The 20122-nt window shown below is 36.6% G+C and overlaps 1 protein-coding gene across 5 annotated transcripts in view; it reads right to left on the reverse strand.

Moving 5' to 3' along the window:
- Positions 1-20122, reverse strand: part of MPHOSPH9 (M-phase phosphoprotein 9) — a 30275-nt gene that overhangs the window by 3602 nt on the left and 6551 nt on the right. For all 5 annotated transcript variants that reach the window (XM_086761673.1, XM_086761670.1, XM_086761672.1 and 2 more), the window contains 17 exons: positions 18120-18640; positions 16095-16218; positions 13836-13926; positions 12817-12923; positions 12265-12390; positions 11029-11465; positions 10157-10315; positions 9163-9250; positions 8311-8526; positions 7398-7445; positions 6959-7023; positions 5080-5181; positions 3405-3542; positions 2518-2693; positions 1572-1733; positions 1146-1266; positions 213-316 (listed from right to left, as the gene is read on the reverse strand). In XM_086761673.1, coding sequence (XP_086617799.1) covers positions 213-316; positions 1146-1266; positions 1572-1733; positions 2518-2693; positions 3405-3542; positions 5080-5181; positions 6959-7023; positions 7398-7445; positions 8311-8526; positions 9163-9250; positions 10157-10315; positions 11029-11465; positions 12265-12390; positions 12817-12923; positions 13836-13926; positions 16095-16218; positions 18120-18640 — 2785 coding nt within the window. The remainder of the gene's footprint in view (positions 1-212; positions 317-1145; positions 1267-1571; positions 1734-2517; positions 2694-3404; positions 3543-5079; positions 5182-6958; positions 7024-7397; positions 7446-8310; positions 8527-9162; positions 9251-10156; positions 10316-11028; positions 11466-12264; positions 12391-12816; positions 12924-13835; positions 13927-16094; positions 16219-18119; positions 18641-20122) is intronic.

The raw sequence follows: 20122 nt of genomic DNA on the forward strand, positions 1-20122 counted from the left end.
TGTTTGTGAACACACACACATATACATAAAAACAAAATACTGTATGAATGGTATTTCTCTGTCTACAGGAATAAGACAAGATTTAGAGGATTTTTAAAAGTTGGACTTCATAGAGTAAAGTGTCAACCTTTTATTTAAGCAGCTGTTACCAATGTGGAAGAAATTATGGTAAAAATAATAAAGAACCGTTTTCCCCCACTTTGACAGATTACCTTCTACATCATCTAGTGAGAGAAACTGAAGCCTTTTTCTTGGATTACTGTGCTGTGAAGTAGATGTAGGACCAGTTTCCACGTCATCTAAAAGTACATCAAATCTACAGAGCAGGAAGCACACAACAATTACTTGCTAGAAATCACATATCAAGCAATACAGTATTTTCTACTTTTCCACCTTATGGTTAAATAAACTTTTTTTTTTAATCTAAAACAATTTCTATCCTACAGGCATTTCAAGTCTTCTGATTACTGCTCACAGTACCATACCCCTATAGACTCCTGTTTGCACACACCAAAACCCTTCATTCACGTGACTTCCAGAAGCAGGCCAGGCTGCCACTCTCCAACACACTGAGCTCCCATGTTGTCAGGCTCAAGAACCACAAAAGTGGTGCTAGATATTTCTTCTTCCCACATATCCTACACTTCAATCTTGCAGCTAAGTATGTTCTCAAACTCTAGAGCCCTGCCAAGCAAAGATCTCTATAGAAACCATCAAATTTAGTAAAGTTAGCAGAACGTTGAGTTTATGTATTTTTTTTAACATGCTTGTAGGGGCCATGACAGGTAGGCAGATACTACTTTCAACTTTTACTGACATCTCCTGATAAGTGGCACATAGATCTGTACTCCACAGAACAATTCTGTAACTTCTTTGTCACTGATGTCACTGATCAATGTCATTGACACAATGTTGTGTCAATAGGAAACCCAACATCTCATCTTGGTGAATGCTAAAGATGGGAAATCATTCCAGATTTTTCTTGCCAGATTTTAAAAAAGAAAACTTCGCTTTATATTCAGAAATCTTGACATGACTCATCTTCTAGGACTTTCAATGAATGAGAAACAGCAGCATTAGGCCTGCACAAACATACTGCTGCTATAATAATGATCAGAACACAACTGTATTCACAAGACTCGTACCTTGTCACTGTGTTTTCATTTTTGCTAAGCAAATGGCTAAATCCAGGAGATAGGTTTTCCTTTGGAGATCGTTTTGGGCTGTATGTCACAGACACTGGTGCCAACATTATTTCTCTTGTTGCTGCAAAAGACAAAGTATATTTATCTACCTAAAAGTTCTCCCAGGGCAGTATCTCCCACTCATGTGATCAGATGCTTTATCTACATGTTTACTTAAATCAGATTAAAAGTGCATCACAACACAGAAAAATGAAAATAAGCTTAGAACTCTCCCATTTTCTATTATTCTAGACAAACTTTTTTCCCAGACAGCCTGTTAGAATAATGCAGAAATCCTATCTTTATTTTTCTTTCTTCTAGAGCAGCCTTTCATTATTTGCTTCTACTTTTTGAGTAACACAAACCAAACTTCAGAAAAGCACTTACTTGGAGTATTTGATTTCCTGTTTGAAGGAGGAAGGGATGATGACCTCTGACCAGAAGGGGAGCTGTACCGTTTCGGTCTGTGGTCTTTACCTTTCTCTGGGGATCGATTAGCAACTAGAGAAGTTTCAACAAACCCAACAGTTTGACGTCGATTTGATGTTTCTAATTAAAAGGAAAAAGTTATTATATTAATCATTCTTTTTCAATACAACAACTCACAAATATTCTCCTGTACTCAGCTATTACTGTACAAAGACTGCACTGAGTCTGCCTCAAGTCAACATATTGGTGCTGTTTTGCTCAAGTCTCGCTTCCTCTTCATCATATTCACGAAACAGATAGTTTAACTGATGAAAAAGGATGCTTTGCAGTGTGTGTGGGAGAAACAACACTAAACACTGGTTTAATAGAGAGACAGTGGAAAGCAGGACAAAAGCATCTTTTGAAAAAGAAGGCTGCAGTACCCACCTGAACCAAGAATATACGCATTTAAGAAAGACTCGATGATTTCTAATTACAAGGCTTTCTCAATCAGTGTTGTTGGAACAGCTCAGTGCAGTCCTATAGTACACATGCCAGCTTTCTTAGCAACATTGTGATACAACACCATGAGAACAAAACTAAAATGGATGTACAGCCAGCCAGAGCTTTGTTAGAACTCCATTAACTGTTTATAAATACCGAGATATTCTTAGAAAGGGGACATTAACTACTCTCTAGCTTGAGACCCAACAGCAACCTTTGCATTCCCTCTATTTTAAACAAGTCACTTAGCTATATCATTTTGAATTTTCTTAGGAAAACTCCAGCAGTTTGCATGCTAAGACTGTTTTTATCCCATCATTCAAGGCTGATGGACTTTAATGCTGAGAATAACAAAACCAAAAGACATGCAAATAAAGAAAAGCCAGTAAAGACAAGTCAGGAATATAAAAATAACAGTTACTAGCTGATGTGTCTTCTTTTTCTGTCTGTGTACCCCAATCTTTAAATCCTTTTCCTTCTTCAAGTTCTTTAAAGGCTTTTATAATTGGTGCTTCTGACATCTCATTTTCTTTCTTTTCTATTGTGGTTATTGAGGAGCCGTCTTGTGAGGAGTCTTTTTCAGGAGGAGAATGGTGCCTTAAAGAATGTGGGGTAAAAAAAAAAGGATCAAGTTTTTTACTTTAGTTCATGCATCCAAATATTAGCTAAAAAACCAAAAACCTGGAGAAATTTACTATGAAATTTACAGTTGTCAAACCAAAAATGTTAAAGGTGTTTGTTAATTTCAGCAAAGAACCTCGGAGGACTGTGTTATGGGCAAATCAAGAATCTAAAGTTGAACAGCATGAGTTAAATTTGGTGACTTGTTATGTTTTTACAACTAAATACATCCTGACAGAGGCTTTAGAAACTTCTGAGGAAGAAGGCAAACTACTGAGAAACTACACCCTAAGTTACACCTGAAGCTTCACACTGGAGAAGGCTGTAGCCACTGCTACAGCTCACATCCAGCACTACAGAGCACATGGTGTCCAAACTCGGAGTAGAACTGGACACAAGCACGGAAAGCATAAAGGCAGTGGGCACAAAACGCAGCTAAAGCTTTGCAATATTTCAAGGAAGGTACTGAAGGCTGCTGCTGCTTGCTTCAAGCTAGGTTAGCAAAGGAAGAAAGCTGGTTTGTTTTTAAGGAATTGTAGAGCATCTACAACATTGCAAACAATTTTTTAGAACTCTATTTAATAATTTTAAAAATCTAAAAATATTAATCTAGTCAAATCTGAATAAAACTATTTTTAGAAGTGTTCAACTTTACCTAATAGTGGAGACCGAACGAAACCAACTCACCTAGAAGGAACGTAGGTTTCTTCTAATCTGTTATCTTTGGGGCTTTCCTGGACTTCCAAAGGCTGGCCAGTGAAGATTGAATACTCTGCTCCTGGTATCAGCCACTTTCGCCTGCTGACATCGGGAGCTGCCAACTTGCTGTTGGAACAAAAAACTTCAAAATTGTGAAAGGCTTTGGAATGTTTTTAAGAAAAAAAATAAATTAGAAAATCCAGCTGTTTATTCTAGTTAAACAGAAACAATAACAAACATAAAATAAACTTGTAAACACTGTGGGAAAATAACTGGTTTTTAAAACATGTTTGTAAAGTAAAAATAAAATATTTTTTTAAATTGTATGTTGAGGTCTCAGTCTAAATTACACAATACGCTCAGAATGCAGAACTCCACAAAGATCTTGTAATTTAATGCTGCTCACTCAGATCAAGGTGTGAGTAACAACTAGTTCTCAACTAATTACACAAAAACATTTCAGTGTTGATTACTTCCAATAGAGCATTTGACCCCAGCTCTCCTTTTTGGTACCATTTATTAGAAAAATTAAAAATAGAAAACAAAAAAACAGTGACAGAAAAAGTCACTGTTGATGACCTGAGAGTGATAAGTATTAACTAATAAGCATCACTAGGTATATTATCTTGAAATATCAAAATAAAAATGTGATTTTGATACACAATAAAGCAGATAAGTAGGAAAAGTTTATACAAGCCATGAACCATAACTACTATTCTGTAAACCTATCCTGTTGTGCACTCAGTTGGAATGAGGCTTTCTTTGAGATCAGTTAGGGACAGATTAACTTTCAAATCCATGTTGGCTCTTACATCCTCCTCCCTGACAAACATGGTCTGCTATGTTCAGTTCTTCCTTTTTTCTGTTCATTGTTGAGGGATCTTGTTAATAAATATTAAAATACTCTAAATCAAAATATTTCCCGGTAGTATATTAATATAGACATTACTTGCATCTTCATAATCATCAAAAACCATATCCCCCCAAAATACTACTGTTCAATATACAAACGGACATCCACAAAACACATTACATTATCATTTTGTGCTTCACAGCATCAGTGCTGAACTGGGAGAGATAACAAAAGTCATAACTAAGTAATAAAAAAAAAAAAAAAAAAAAGGAAGACAAAGGTTTTCAAGTCTTTAAAACATTAAAAAACAACAACAGCAACAAAAAAAAAAACCACCAAGAACACCACCAGAACACAGGCCAGCAATTCAAACTAGAGTATGCATTCTAATTGAACTTCCACTCTACTCTCAGAATACCTGTTCAAACTATATTTAGAAACATAAAAAGTAGTATTCAGCCTTTCAGATTGATGACAAAGACACAAAGAAAACTTCCAATATCTAATTGGACTATTAGATTTTTATTCCCAAGGACTTCGTTGAGCACGAATCCCTATTCAGCTGAGCAATTTTGTCCTATCAAACACTTGGGAAGACTAGAGACAGTCTGCCAAGACACACACGTATTATCCAAATTATTTATTTGTTTTTAATAATTTCTTGGCATGTCAAGTCTCTGGATTATGTCACGTGTTTAATCCAGTTTAGCCTACGGACTGACATCATCTTAATCTGTTTTTAGCCAAAACATGTTAAAAAGTATTCTAAAACACATGGATTGTTTCCACATTGTTGGAATAGTCACTTACTTGGCACAAGAGGTTCTTAAACGACTCTCAGTAATATGGCGAAGTTTCTGCATATTTTCATGTTCTACCTGCTTGAGCTGAGCCTCAAGTTTTGAAATTGTCCTAATGTGGAAGTAGCAAAGATGCATTATAAGATGATTTAAAAGACATAAAAGAGATACCATACTTCTTAGAATTCAAATACATATTTATAAACGTATTTAGATAGCTAGAGAAAAATGTAGTAGTTGCTCTTGTTCTTCTCCTTCACCTAGAATATCTGAATAAAAATTAGTCAACTCTAAGTTAAGTACCCTAGGCTAGAAAGACAGGACCAGGAGATATTCCTGCAGATCAAAGCGTTCAACTCAGAGGCGCTAGGGAAAACAAAACAAGAACGTTTTTCCTCCTTGAAGTGACGTATTTATACAAAGGCCTCCCTGACTCTGGTTTTGATCAGTGGCTCCTTATCCTGCACGTCACTCAGGAAACTCCACCAGTCTGCTGCTCAGGCTCTTAACGCGATTTTTCTCTCTCACACATAACGCAGCCCACATCTTCAATGCAACACAATTTGAGAACAGAAATACAGGGGTTTGGAGCAGGATACAGAAGTCTCCTTTTTCCACTACAATTTCCCAGTCTGGAATGGTCCCTAGCTAGCAGCATCAAGAATCAGGCAGGAAAACAGAAGCATCAATAATTGACTCAACTGTCCTTCACACAATCTTCATTTCCTCACCAGTCCCAATAGAAATTTGAGGTAGAGTGGTTTTGGCTTCCATCTATTCCGTTCTTAAATTCTTCCTATTAATTCTTTTGATTCTTCTTCCTGAAAAATCAGGTGATCTGGGCAGCAACAGAAAGGACTGTGACATCTCTGAGTACCACATTTACTATTTTTCTGGTTTTGGATGAAGTCTGTGCACAGGTTAATGCTTAGAGGCAATGACATTTGAAATGGATTTTGAGGCGAAACTTGTAGCCACATTTCTAGAAGAATCATTGAAAACTGCATAAAACAAAAATATTTCTAACAGTCTGGGTTGCAGCTGCTCATATAAAAACGTAACAGGAAACTATGACAGCACATACCCAAAAACCTCAAAGGGAGATGAATGACGTAAAACATCACCTCACTGCAGTCCTACAAGAGCCCTCTTAGATATTCTGTCCTCCCACCTCTCTAGACGTTCCTGAACAAGTGTGCTGTTTAACAGCCTTGACAAAGAGCAGCTGATAAATCTCAAACTAGAGGATAAGTTTATAACTGTAAACCCCTTAATGGTCACATACATCTTGCCTAGGGCCTACCCAGAAAGTACAGAGCTCAATGGATTTCTATTCTCCCATCCGAAAAAAAAAACCAAACCAAAACAAAAAAAAAAAAAAAAAACAACCAACCAAAAAAAACCAAACAAACAGATCCAGGTAGCATGAAGAACATTCACAGGAGACATTATTCCTGCTCTATACATGGAACACCTTTCTGTCCTTTATTCATGCCTAGGAGCCATAATCTTGAACAGCAAACTCCTGTCAGCATCCTCACTCTCAAAAACCAGAACAGCGACTGGTTAGCTGAAGATGGGGCTTCCTGAGAGGACAAGTGTAAAGCTTGAGCAGTGGACTGGCTGTGCTAGCTGAATGACAGCTGTCAGAAAGGAAGCAATTCATTACATCCCACTGGAAGATGTTGTGACTGAGGAAGCCAAAAAACCACATTCTAAAATAACAAGACTTTTTTTAGTGTGTGCAAAGTAACATAAAGCAACATGAAGGCTTCGTGAGATGTAATTAAACTTGCAGATGTACAGCCTTCATAATCTAGGAGTAAATGTTCAGGCCATAGACGATATTTCATATTATTAAAATAGTAATAAGACAGTTTCACATTTACCTTTTCAAATCAGAAATCTGCGTGTTTGCATCAAGCAACCTGTTTTCAGTTGTATTTAATGTATCCTACAAGTACACAAGGAAAAAAATTAAAAAGCCTAGAAACTACAGAAACACATTAAAAGAAAAAACAGTAACTCTGCATCAGTCTTGAAAATAATACATTAAATCCACCTTCCTATTTGAAAGGGACGTCTATTACATTTCTTTAGCTTTGACTTTGCAGTATTTTTGCTGTCTATGACTGGAAAACAATACATTCCAAACTCCCTCCTTTTCCCTCCAGGGCTCTGAGGATGCAGTAAGAAGCCATCAGTCAAAATAAATATGGATCTTTCCGTGTGATCTTTTTCAAAATACTTAAGTTAATTCAGTTAATTCTATGGCACATTATTGCATATTTTGCATATTTGGTTTTTAATTAACTAGCGTGTACTTACCTTTACTCTTTCATGTTCTTTTCCAAGGGACTCATATTCTCCTAAAAGCTAAAACAAAAAAGAACACACAAACCCACACTGAGATCACACACAATTAACAGTTTTGTTGACTGCCGTAAAGTCACCTAAATTGCTTGCCTAACATACGCAGAAGCACTACAGTGGACAAAGAGTGTACTCTAGTAGTATTTGTTAAGTTCTAGCTTCTTCTAATTGGAACAAAAAGTTATAATTAGGACAAGAGGAGACAGAGCTACTTACATAATGTATTTCTAATTTTCAAATTATTTATCTCTGAAGAAACCGAAGGAGTTAAATGAACCGGTAAAATTCCTTACTGACTTTAAAGCTAACTTTGTATTTTGAAATTTTTATTGTAAAAAAGGAGTTAAAGTATGAAGTAGCTTTTCCAGCTAACATCCATTTTGCCAATCCATTTAAACATTCCATAAAGCTATTACTGAAGAATCAGAGGAACAATTCCTTTGATCCAGTCTAAAATCATACACAATTAACAGTTTCAGCAAGTTGTGATGACTTATGAAAAATTTAGTGGATCTCCACTAAGCCTGAGAGAGGAAAAAGTAACTTTCTAAAATATTTTCCTGCAATACCTCTAAGAATAAAACTAATAGCATGCAGAGTAATAAAATACCCAAGACAGACTATGACAAGCGTTACCACATCAAGTCCACACTTGTTGCCTTAAATAATTGTTTTTAAATATCAATTAGGTCCATAGTAACACTTAACATCTAGCCTACTAAGTAGTCAGCTGAATAATTTCTGTTCTTAGTTGTGCACTAAGACTTTAAAGTGGTAAACTTTGCGTAGTTTTCCAAAACACCCAGCACTTGCTGTGTTCATAACATGCTGTGAAACTGTAAACATCATTGCCCATTTTCTTTCTTACATTTTGAAACATTTTATTTTCTTCCTTTAGCCTTGTATTTTTATTATCTGATAACTTGTAGGCCTTTTCAAGTGCCTCCTCTAGATCTTTCAGCCTCAGTTTTAGTCGACTGATAGTGTTATCCTTCTCTTTATTACTTGTGCGCATTTCTTCAACACGTTCTTGCAAAACTTTGGAAGTATCACTGACTGCATAAAAGCGTTCTCTCCAATCTGCCTGTAGGACAAAAAACATTAATTATAATGCTTACCTAGCAGATTTTTTTATTTCAGTACAAAGCATAAACTAAAGTCTTCTAAACAGAAAACAAGGGTACATCTGTACATGAACTAAACAAGATTTTTGCTCTTTTTGTGATGCATAAAGAACTAAAATGAAGACTACAGTCTCAAAAGATGTATTTATTTTATAGGACTTAAAATATCTAGAGGTTAGGTCTCTAATCCCAGCTTTGACCAAGAAATGCAGCTACGCAGTCATAAGCAAACTGGTCTGACCTAGCTAGAACGACTAATAAGAAATCAAAGAGAAAATAATATTACCAAAAAAAAAAAAAAAATCTAGAGAGACATCATAAGCACATCACAATATTTCACTCAAACTTAGTTTGATCCCTGCTAACCTGGAAAGGCTGCTCATAAGCAAAAGTGATGATGATTCAAGTAGGGAGTCTTAAGAAACTGAGCTGGGAAAGCCACTGGAGTGACATACTGGCTGATGCCATACATTAGGGAGAACAGTTGAAAACAGAAAAGAGAAGGATATGGAAACACAGATCAGCTTGATAATGAACAAGTGCATTCTCTCACCCTTTTAGTTAAAAAACAACTTGATTTAAGAACATATACTTACCACTTGTTTTTCTAACATATTATTCTTATTTTCAAGGGCTTTTATGCGAGCACTTGCTTCATTCAGAGCCGCATCCAACTGGTCACACCTATTTGGAACATACAGATTACAAAAATCTGACACATGCAGAGACTCCAGATGGCTCAGAGCATAAGAGCTGCAGAACCAAAAGCAGCTGAGATGCACAGGAGCAGAGTTCTGCTTCAGCTAATTTATGATGCTGTGTGATAATTAGTGACTGAAATCGTATCGCAAGCTACTTTAACTCAATACACGACTGCTCAGAAGTCACTTTTAATAGCTAGAACACAGTAGTGCTGGAAGGTAAGTACAGAAGAGTCCCAGCTATCCACACACTTCTTCAATTATTCTGAATGGCATGGATTTTGTAAAGTATTTTAGCTGTCTAAATTTACAATAGCAAGTAAGGATATAAAAATCACATTGAATTTCTATATATAGCACACATTCAGGCTGTATCTAACGGAATATATAGGTGAGGCACACAGACTCCAGTAGTATATCTGGTCAAAGGGCATTGACTGGCAAACTGGCTTTATAACGCTAACAACGAAATCAAGATTGGTCCTGTATTATCTGTGGCCTTGACATGAAAGGTAAAGAGGGATGAAGTTCACCAGGGTGACAGGTGAGCACTATCTTACAACACAGATACTTCCATTAAAAATTGCTTAGGACTACTTCAGCCTGCCAGCCCTTCTTGAACAAAACTTACACTAGCTTCAGCAAAAGTCAGGTCAAACAAGACCTCTGGTCCAAACATCAAACTTGCTGCCTAACAGTAATTTTAAACTGATCTTAAATAACACAAAATTTATATTTAATAGGAAAATATTAGTATCATAGATGCATGAAATCTTCAGAATTTAAGAGTAACACAAACTTGCCAAGATATTCTAAAGAAGCATACTGTTTGCAAAGCGGAAAGAATACCATGTAACACAGGAAGAGGACAAGCAAGGACAAAGAGTACCTGTCAGCAAGATTTTGATTGATTTTCTTCAAGTCTTCAGATGAAGTAGTTTTATGGTTTGCCTCTAGCTGCTGTTTTAAGCTTTGTATCTCAGAGTCATAGTAAGCTCGCAGATCAGCTATGTGTCGAGCATGTTTTTCCCTCAAGTTCTGCCTAATCCTATTTTCAAAATTAAGAACAACAATATCCACATAACCATGCATTGCTGTATTCATTCACACATAATGAACTCAGCATATAAACCTCTCTTACAGAACTTTGTCGCATGCATATTAAAGCAAAGAAAGCTTCATCATTTGCTCTAAGTGCTGTAAGACACCCAAGGCTTGCACTAAAGCCTCAACAGTCAATGGGGGATATTTATTTTTCCTAAGTGCAGTAATTCTGTACTTCTCCCACCATTTGGCTCTAAATAGGAAAACATAACCACCACAGGACTTTAAAATTCTCCACCTAAATTAACTTGCTTATACAGCCTATGAAGCATGTATTTTTATGTTAATGTATAAACAGAAATAACCAAAGCATTAAAACACAGAAAACTGTTTTGTCTTCCAGTTAGGGCTTTGACATACCAGGAAGACAGATAACAAATACTGTGCCTCAGATTAAAGAGTATGGTCTAAAGAAGATTAAATAGTACAGTCTAAAGAAAGACAAATGTACAAAGTGGAAAATGACCGTGCTATTTATACCCCATCTGTAGTTCAGGGGAGGAGAAAGAAAAAAGAAAAGCAGCAATGTCCAGTTATGTTCTAAGCAAACAGAACTCACGTATTTTGTTTGTTTCACTAGTATTGTTAAGGTTACTTCTTTCATGAAAGTACCAACTCTACGACTTTTAAAAAAATAAATTTAAAGAAATTACTTACTTTGACATTATCACTGGATCTTCAACAGATGTCACGGAAAGACTGTATTCTGGCAAACTGCTGTCAGCACACTGAGTAAGAGAAGATGGAGTTAGAGTCAGTGTTTCTTCCTCCTCAGTGTTGACTAAATTATCATTATTAGCATCTGTATATGCCATTGGAAAGGGACAGCTGGTCTGGTTTTCATTTTGGAATGGGTCATTTCTCCAGAGGTCCAAATGCACAGCTCTGCTGCTGGCAGGATATTTTGGAGAATCATCTAACTGAGATGAATTACTTGTCTGTGAAAAAGAGTCTGTGTCACAATGACTTGAAAATCCGGGCTCTGCCATGGAGTCTGGAGAAAAAGGAGTAGTCTCTTCAGGAATATTGAAAAAGCAGCGTCCTGGGTTCTGCTGACCTGGTTTCATATGCAGGGTTGGGTCCAACGTCAAGATCTAGGAAATAAGTTACAATACTTTAAAAAAATGTGATTTAACTTTTCTTCTTGTAAATGGTGTTTATCTGAAGACATTAGTAATCCATATAATATACTGCAGGAATTACACTGGATATTACTACAGTCATTTGGTAGTGACAAGCAAGATGAAGGGACCTGTAACAGCTTAGATGATGGTACATATTCCTAACGTTTGCAACTTGAGTTTCAAAGTTTCTGTTAAGAATAAAAGACATATCTAACACCTGTAGCTGTCTAGAAAACTTTTGAAATTTCAGTTATGTCAACAGAAGGACTATGATGTCTGCTTGTAGGTTGAAACAATAAAACTTTGTACAGTTATGAAAATCACTTCATGGATTACATAAACAAGACAGTCACACAGTAGCCTTCATTACTGGATTTGGTACAAGACAAAGCTGTATAAAGAAACAGATACGATAACGAATATTTCCACAACCTATGCCTCTTCTGTTTCATGGGTGGAATTAGCTTGTCCTGTGGGAACTAGTAAGAAAACTCTGCTTCTGTGACTGCAGTTCCACGTGCATTTCATCAGCTGCAGCCTCAGCATCAGCACATTTGTCCCTGCGCCATTCTCAAGGTTGTGCAGCAAAGGTTTTCCTTTACCCAGGGTCTTCTTAGAGGATCCTTTCCCATCTGGTTCATTACACAGCTGCACAAACTGCTGTTCCAGCATAACACTGGAGGTGGCAGCAGGGGCCAATTAACGTGAAACCAACTTGTAACCGATCATATCTTCAAACTGAGACGTTAAGTAATGAAATTACTGTTACCTCTGGTGGGTGACTTGACTGGGAAGAAGGCATAAAATTCTGGTCTGGCAGCTGCTTGTTTTCCCTTTGTCTTTTATGATAAATATCCTTTAGTGATGATAGCTTTGTTTCATCACCAGAAGACAACTGCAACAGGAAAATTTGCTACATTAGTTTATCTGAACACAATCCTCCATCCCCAATACAGATAAAGAAGTTGTGGAGTGGGTTTAGCTAACCAAGCAGTTCAGAACAGAAGGCAGCTCTATTCAACGCACCAAATTTTAAAAAGAGACTTTAATGAGGCACATAACACTTTTAATATACTGGTTAGTCTCTTTAATCTTCTGTAGACACAATTTATTTTAAATGGCAAAAGAAGGTCAATAAATTCCAAGTTACTTTAGTGTGGATAAATGACTGATGAAGGAACAAAATGTGAGAGACTGAACGAACAGAAGAGTTCTCAAAGAAAAGTTAGCTTCTGGAGAGCTGATTCTTTCCATCATAGAAAAAAAAAGCAAAGATGACAAGCAACTATAAGACAACTTTTAAAACATGTACAAAGTTTACCTGATCTGGTGATACTTTTGTGGAGAAAACATCAGCAAATTCACTTCTGAAATTCTCTGGTAAAGAGTGATACATCTCCTTTTCATCTAATTTCCAGTACGAAAGTCCTGATGAGAAAAAAAAAAAAAAAAAAAAAAAATTATTTAGAAACTGCCATTTGATACTACAAACTCTTTGGTTTGGTACTCAATAGCACTCCGCAGCATGCAAAAAGATAGACTACCAGGACTAAGAGGTATAGCACAAAAGGCACAGATACAGTCTCAACCCCTCTTCAATTTCTTGTATGTGCCCCCCTCTCAATGGGTTGTGAAGAAGCAGGGCTGCATCTCTGTGCCCCTGTTTGTTACTGAAATGAACCCATCCTACTGCAATCAAAATATGTGAGTCAGTTGTTTGGCTTTCACAAAAAAACAAACAAACACAAAAAACACCCTGAGCACAAAAAGAGACCCCACAGTCAAACCCCCAAATATCACAAAAATCCACCACCAACCACCCCACAAACACACCCTAAAATAACAAAAGCAAAACCATACCAAAACACAAAAAAGCATCCCCCTCTTCCAAATTAAAGAGCCACCACATTACACACTGCATTCTTTTGCTCTTGTCTATTCACACAGTTATTGAATCATGCCCTTGGCTTACAGGAATTCTGTCTCTATTACCATGCCCTCCTCTGATTACTAGACCAACAGTGCTGACATTTGAAAGATCATTTGATACCCTACCATGATTTTAATAGTAATTACATTCTGAAACAGTTTTAAACATAAAGCTCAGCTTTGAAACATTGAGAAATTTGAAGCAAAAATAAGGCTACATGTCCTACGTCTGCCAGCAGTGATACACAGGAAGCAAGAAAAGCAGAATTACGCTGTATCAAAGTTAAATAGCTTGTCAGTGCTCACACTCTCCTCATCTCTCCAAAGTTACTGGAGATGCATTCTAGCAAAAGTTTTAGAAAGTGAGAAATCAAAAGAAAAGGAAGTTTAAATACGAGGAATTAACTGTACCTGAAGCTTCAGATACTAAGGAATTCGGACTTTCCTTCGGTTGATTGAGGTAAAAAGTATAAGGTGGCAAAGCAGCATCAGTAAGGTTTGTCTAAAATTACAAAGCAAAAACAGATTTGTAAGTAAAAAAAGAAAGCACAATTTTTAAAATATTGCAGATGTTGTTAGTCTTTTTAAGCAAAAAGATTAAATTTCATTTTATAGCTTGATCCAAATCTATACAATTTATATTCAGGGCAATCACAGTCAAAAGGGGAACTAAGCTAAGCCACATAATGAAAAGACAGTGGTATTTTCTAGTGTGCTTGTGGAGCATTTTTGACATTAACTGTTACAAAACCGCACATTTTCGACAGACATCTAAACTTTCTTGCTCCTTAAGAGGTGCAACTATCTAGAGGGATGACTTGCCAATGAAGCGTGACTCTTTTCTCATCCTAAGATTGGAAATTCTTATATTCAGCTGTTATGACTCCACCTACCACAAATCCAGAGGTAAACATTGTCTATCATCTCAGACAGAAAAGACACTACATACCCTTCTCATCACTCCAAACTTTCTAATCAACCTCCCTAGCTCATTACAGAAACAACTTTTGAAAGGGTGGGACCAACATACGGGAAAGATTCACATAATTTAAGTTTTGTTACAACTCTCCTCTTAACCAAAGGAAGAAATGTCATTGAAATAACACAGCAATACAAGAGCAACAGAGTAAGGGCTGCTAGCTTTAACGTGGCCATCTCACACTGCTCTTTTCTACCATACTTAGGGCTTTTTGTTCCATCACAGCAGCTTAACAGTCAGGCTACTTGGCAAATTTATACAGCTCATACAACTGACAACTAAAACAGTAACCATTGAGTTAATGAAAGTAAAAAAAAAAAAAAAAAAAAAATTTAGAACTAAAGCTTTTCAAGTTTTTGCATGAAGTACCATCTCACCTCAAGGCTATTTTGTCCCTCTTAATGTTTTTATTTAGGTATTCTCCTTTGCCTAAGAAGGAAGAAAGGAAAATGAAGGGGTATCAACTGAATTCTCACAAAGGAATAGAAAGATAAAGGTATTTTCAACAGCTGAGAGAGAAAAGCAACTATCCACAGCAGATAAATTTGACTCCAGGTTTGAAATATCCCCTCAGAGTAACATCTTATTTCCACTGACAAGAGAAGACTAGAGACAGGAAGTCCAAACAGCTACACTTCCCCTTTCTGGATCACCCTCAAAGTGACCACATGAAAGAAAACAGACCCTGCCTTGAATCAAGTGATTTATATTTGCTAGTTTTCCTATTGTAGGTGGAGTCACTCACAGAGTTTCAGGAATTATTTCCTTAAAAACAGCATAAGGAGAGAGGTTTGTGACAACTAATATACTGAAAGTAATCCTAAAACTTCATAGTTACGTGTCAGATGATTACTCATGTAACCATGCTGTACAACATCCTTTTGGATCAGAAAAATATGTGATTAAACCTCCCTCCCCAAAATAATCAGATTTGTTGACATACACAATTATTAACGTAAGAATATGGGGGGGACGAACCAAACTCTTCTCAGAAGCAGCATTTTGAGCTGATTCAACAGTCACAGCAATAGGCATCACTATGAATGGCTCTAAGAGCCAGATTTCCTAAATGGCTGTTGTGGGCGTTGGTTACTTTTAGTAACCGCTGCTGTAACTGTGCTTGGAGTAGTTCGATTTAGTTAAAATCATAGCCATACACAGGCATAAAAGAATGTATTAGTCTCACATAAACAACATTAAAGCTCAAACCAAACTAAACCAAAAAGTCCCTCATACTTAAAATCCCAAGCTGGAAGAATACCGTCTGTCCTGAACAAAGTGGCTAAAGCCTCCACAGGCAAAGACTTCTGTTTACTGAAAGAGACATTACCAGCTGAAATCAAAGATCCTTCCAAAAATTATAAGGCACAATAAATTACTATGACCTGAAGCTTCAATTGAGAATGTGACTACTAACTCTATAAGGAAAAAACATGGGCCACTCAGCTATTCTGGCTTATATTATTCCTTACCTATTTTTTGTCTTACTTTACCTATGTGTGTGAGTATAGAATGATCCAAGAAGTAAACTCAGCCCACATGAACTTTAAGCATATAAAAGGAAACACCACCACTCAAATGGTTAAAGCTAAGTCTGAAAGCACGTGCTGGATCGGAACATACTATAACACTGAAAAAATACCAGTGACAAGAATGGAATTAGAAAAAAAACATCATAAAATGAGACTTACATTCTCAAGCGGTAATTTCTTTGCTTGCTCATTTTCTTGCATAGAGTTCACACACACTTCTCCGGCATTTATTCTTTTTGGTTGGTTTTGTTTCAGCTTTTGTGCCCATGATGTTAAAGATTTACTAGATGGTAAGAAACATACATACACCGTCAGTACACAAGCTCTTTTCGGTGGAGACATAAAATCAATTTCATCTTCAAGGTGAAACATAGGCACTAAAACTCCACTGCCTTTGTGCATTTTTGAGAAACAATATGAAGTAATGAATGCTGAAGTGTTTTAGGGTGCTTTTTTTAATAAAGTAAAACAAAACAACAACAACCCACAAACAAACAAACCACTGAAAGGAAAGGTGCTAATCGACTGCACCCATGATCAAAATGGCTTTCCTATTACCAAAAAAAAAATAATAATAATAAAAAAAATCATAGCAAAGAGCTCCATATTTTTAGCCAGGCAACTATTTTTTGGTCTGTTCAAGTAGATACTGATCAAACCCACAACATTAAGCTGGAATATAAATGCAGGGGTTTTTTTCTTATTGTGTTATCAGTCTGGTTGTAAAGAAGACATCAGCTAAGACACACTAAGGATGCCTTCCAACTCAAGAGAATCTTCAAGGATAAGAAAGATCAAAACAAGATATAGAAGGAAACAGAAAAAAGCAAAATATCAGGAACAGAGACATCCTGAAACTCTCCTTAGAGGCAGATGTGGAACAAATTTCCCCATTTTGTAAGAAGCGGCATTTTTAAAAACTACATATTGTCCTGGTTCGGGACATACACTGAAAAGGATGAAGAAAGGTTACAACTGAAAACGTAAAAAACAACAAAACCAGTTTGGGTTAACTGAACTATTCCATTTTGCTTTGAACTCTTTCTTCCTTCCAACGGAGTTCATAATACAAAACAGAAAGCTATCTCAAATAAAAGAACTTGCATTTTTTTAATAAAAAGGGAAAAGAGTCATACATTAATGGTTTCAGAAGTTGTCTTAGTTATCAAATTAAGTTGTCAAACACTCTTGAATTGAGCTTCTCCAGCTCTAAGTTCCCTGGCAGTCCATGAATTGAAGCTACTCCCCTCATGGAACTGTGCAACATGAATGTAATCCTGGAATAAATCCCCCCAGAACAGAAGAAGCAAACATACCTACCAGTGGAGTTATGATCTACCCGAAATGTTGGAATAACACATCTCCAAACCAAATCCTCTAAAGAAGGCTGGTTCTTTGTTTTATTACATACTAGCAAAATGCAAGTTCATTTTCTCGATTCTTTGTTTTTCCAGTAGAGAGAAAATTTTTATCTCTGCAAACTGCTATCAGGGACTTGGAAGCAACATGCTGCCCAAAGACCTCCGATACTGCTCGCGACCACATGAAGCCACTGCCACTACAGCCCAATCTTACAGGGAGAGTAAGTATGTTGTTAAGTTATCTGCAACTAGAGCAGTGCTTGGTCAGTATTAGAGCCAAATTAGCTGGCCAGTCTTTCAAAAATATCTTGGTAAATTCACCCATCTATTGAATAGGGCAAAACAAAGATCAACCAACCAACCAACCAAACAAAAACACAAACAAACAAACAAAAAACAAACCACAAACTTGTTTGGCTGTGGTCTGATACAATTTATTATTGTAATGTATGCCAATAAGTTAGGAAAAAAGACTGAGCACAACAGCAAAGTATCAGTCATATAAAATGGGTAATCAGCACCTAAACTTCTGGTGCACAGACAAACACTATACGCAAACTGTATCTTAGCTAAAATTTGCAGTAGAAAGAAAGTAGATTTTCATCCTTCCCCCCCACCATATCTATGAAAGATAAACACTGCAGATGCAAATATAGATCATGCAGAAGCATCAGGCTAAACAAATAACTTTACATACCGAGCAGCACAGTATTTCTTACAAGTAAGAGGTTCCATTCAGTTCTTACACGTTTCCAGTTACCACAAGCTGTTTACTGAATGGGGACTATAATAAATTAACATATTTTGAAAGTTTATCACTTACCTGGCTTTTTTTCCACATTGAGCTTCATCAACTTTCTGTTCAAATTCAGCAGGAGAAACTACAATATCATTCCTTCCTGAGGAAAAATTTTCCTCTGTTTTTGCAGGGAAAAGTTCTCTTTTATTTTGAACGCTGGCTACAGCTGCATCACTCTGCAATACTGCTGCATCACCCTGTCCTTGGGAAGTTTTCTCCACGTAGTCTGTGCGCTTGCTAATGCCGTTAGCTTTGCTAGGGTTCAGTTCGGAGGCAGAAAGCGTACCGTACCCGCTGTTCATGGAAGCATCGTTTGCAAAACATTCCTGATGCAGATCAGACGCGTGTGGTTGACTTTCTGCTTCATTAGATCGAAGCTGATTGACAATGCACTCGTTTTCTTCAAAGATTTCAGAACGCATCCCCATGTCACTTTCTGGTGATGAAAAAGCATCTGTGAGCTTGGCAGGCAAACTTCTGCTCTTGCCGGCACCCGAATTGCTGGTCTGCAGCTTCACTAACTGCCTTATCTCATCCTGAATCAGCTATAGGAAAATAAAGGCAAAATTCCGATGAGATCTTGCCACAAATCATACTTATATTTTGATGCATCTTCAATTCATGTTATTAGTGAGAGAATTAGAGTGCTTATTTCAAATAACTCAAATTTTTCAATGTGTAGACATGGCATGCATAAAGTAGATATATGCATACTGTGCATAACAGTAAATGTGCATGGTAACAATCCTTAATTCCATGCAGTGAATTACAGGTCTCAGTAGTCATTTATTAATGTAAAAAAAAAAAAAAAAAAAGCATGCATTTATTCACTACATGCCTTCGGAACCACAGTTACCTACCAGCCAAAGAAATATAAGCTATGTATGTCATTAGAAGTGGACAAAAGTCTTTTGCTAAGTTTACATCTAAAAATTTAGAACTCGGATATACATTTTTACAGATTGCAAGGATGCTTTAATGGAAGTATAAACCATTACACTATTATGCTAATAGGAATAATGTACCTCTGTAAGATTATTTGCATAAAACTTGACTTTAAAATATCTGATTTTGATAAGATGCTATTGGGCAATTCATATAACACCAAGATCTACATTTTTATTGATTTGGTACCTGATGGAGTGGAGCAAACCTATAACTAGATCACTTAAAGAGATTTAACAGCTTGCTTAACTCTTTAGTCTACAATGTCTGCAAGGAGTTATTTCAGTATATTAGATACTAAGTAATATTCTTTTCATTTTTACAGTTGTGCACTGCTATACTGGAACAGCCCTGAGAAACAACCGATGCTTATGGCAAGGCCTATGAGCAGACTTCACACTAGTGCCCATGGCTGCGTCCTTTGGCCAGCAATCAGCACTTCTCAGAGTTACGCTGAGATTACTGATCTCTACGTGAGCACACAGCCCTCATTACACATTACAAGACCAGAGTATATAGTTGTTTTCAAGAAAAAATTTCAGACTAATTCCCTCAGGGCAGGGGGAAGGAAAAAAAAAAAAAAACCACACCCAGAACTTTCAATAATTTTAAGAACATGGAACTCTAATACTATTTTTCCAACAAACTACAGTACATTACTCACATACGAATAGCAAGTCGAAAGCACAAATTGAACAAAAATAATTTGTTCTCTGAAAGTAAGAAATAAAAGATAAGGCTTAATTTCAGAGGAACCTACATGTAACACTAGTCAGAACCATGTCTCATATGTTTTACTAACTTGCCATAGAATTAACAATTTAATTTCAGCTTAGCCTCTCTATGCAAAAGAAAACCCACCAAAAAAAAAAAGAAGTATGAAGTTTTCTGCTGTAACGAAGTTTTTTGTTGTGCTAGTTATTTCAGTCATGACTGCAGCAATCATTTGCGTTTTAACTCTGTGATTCAGCTCTCTCGAGGAAGGTAGGGAAAGGAGAACAAAAGGGAAGCAGCAGAATTGTGGGAGGAAAAATAAAAAACCAAACTGATCAGATTCTCGGTGACATTTAATCTTTGTCATT

The sequence above is a fragment of the Chlamydotis macqueenii genome, chromosome 17 (genome assembly GCF_036417535.1).
Source record: "Chlamydotis macqueenii isolate bChlMac1 chromosome 17, bChlMac1.mat, whole genome shotgun sequence".
Taxonomy (NCBI): Eukaryota; Metazoa; Chordata; class Aves; order Otidiformes; family Otididae; genus Chlamydotis; species Chlamydotis macqueenii.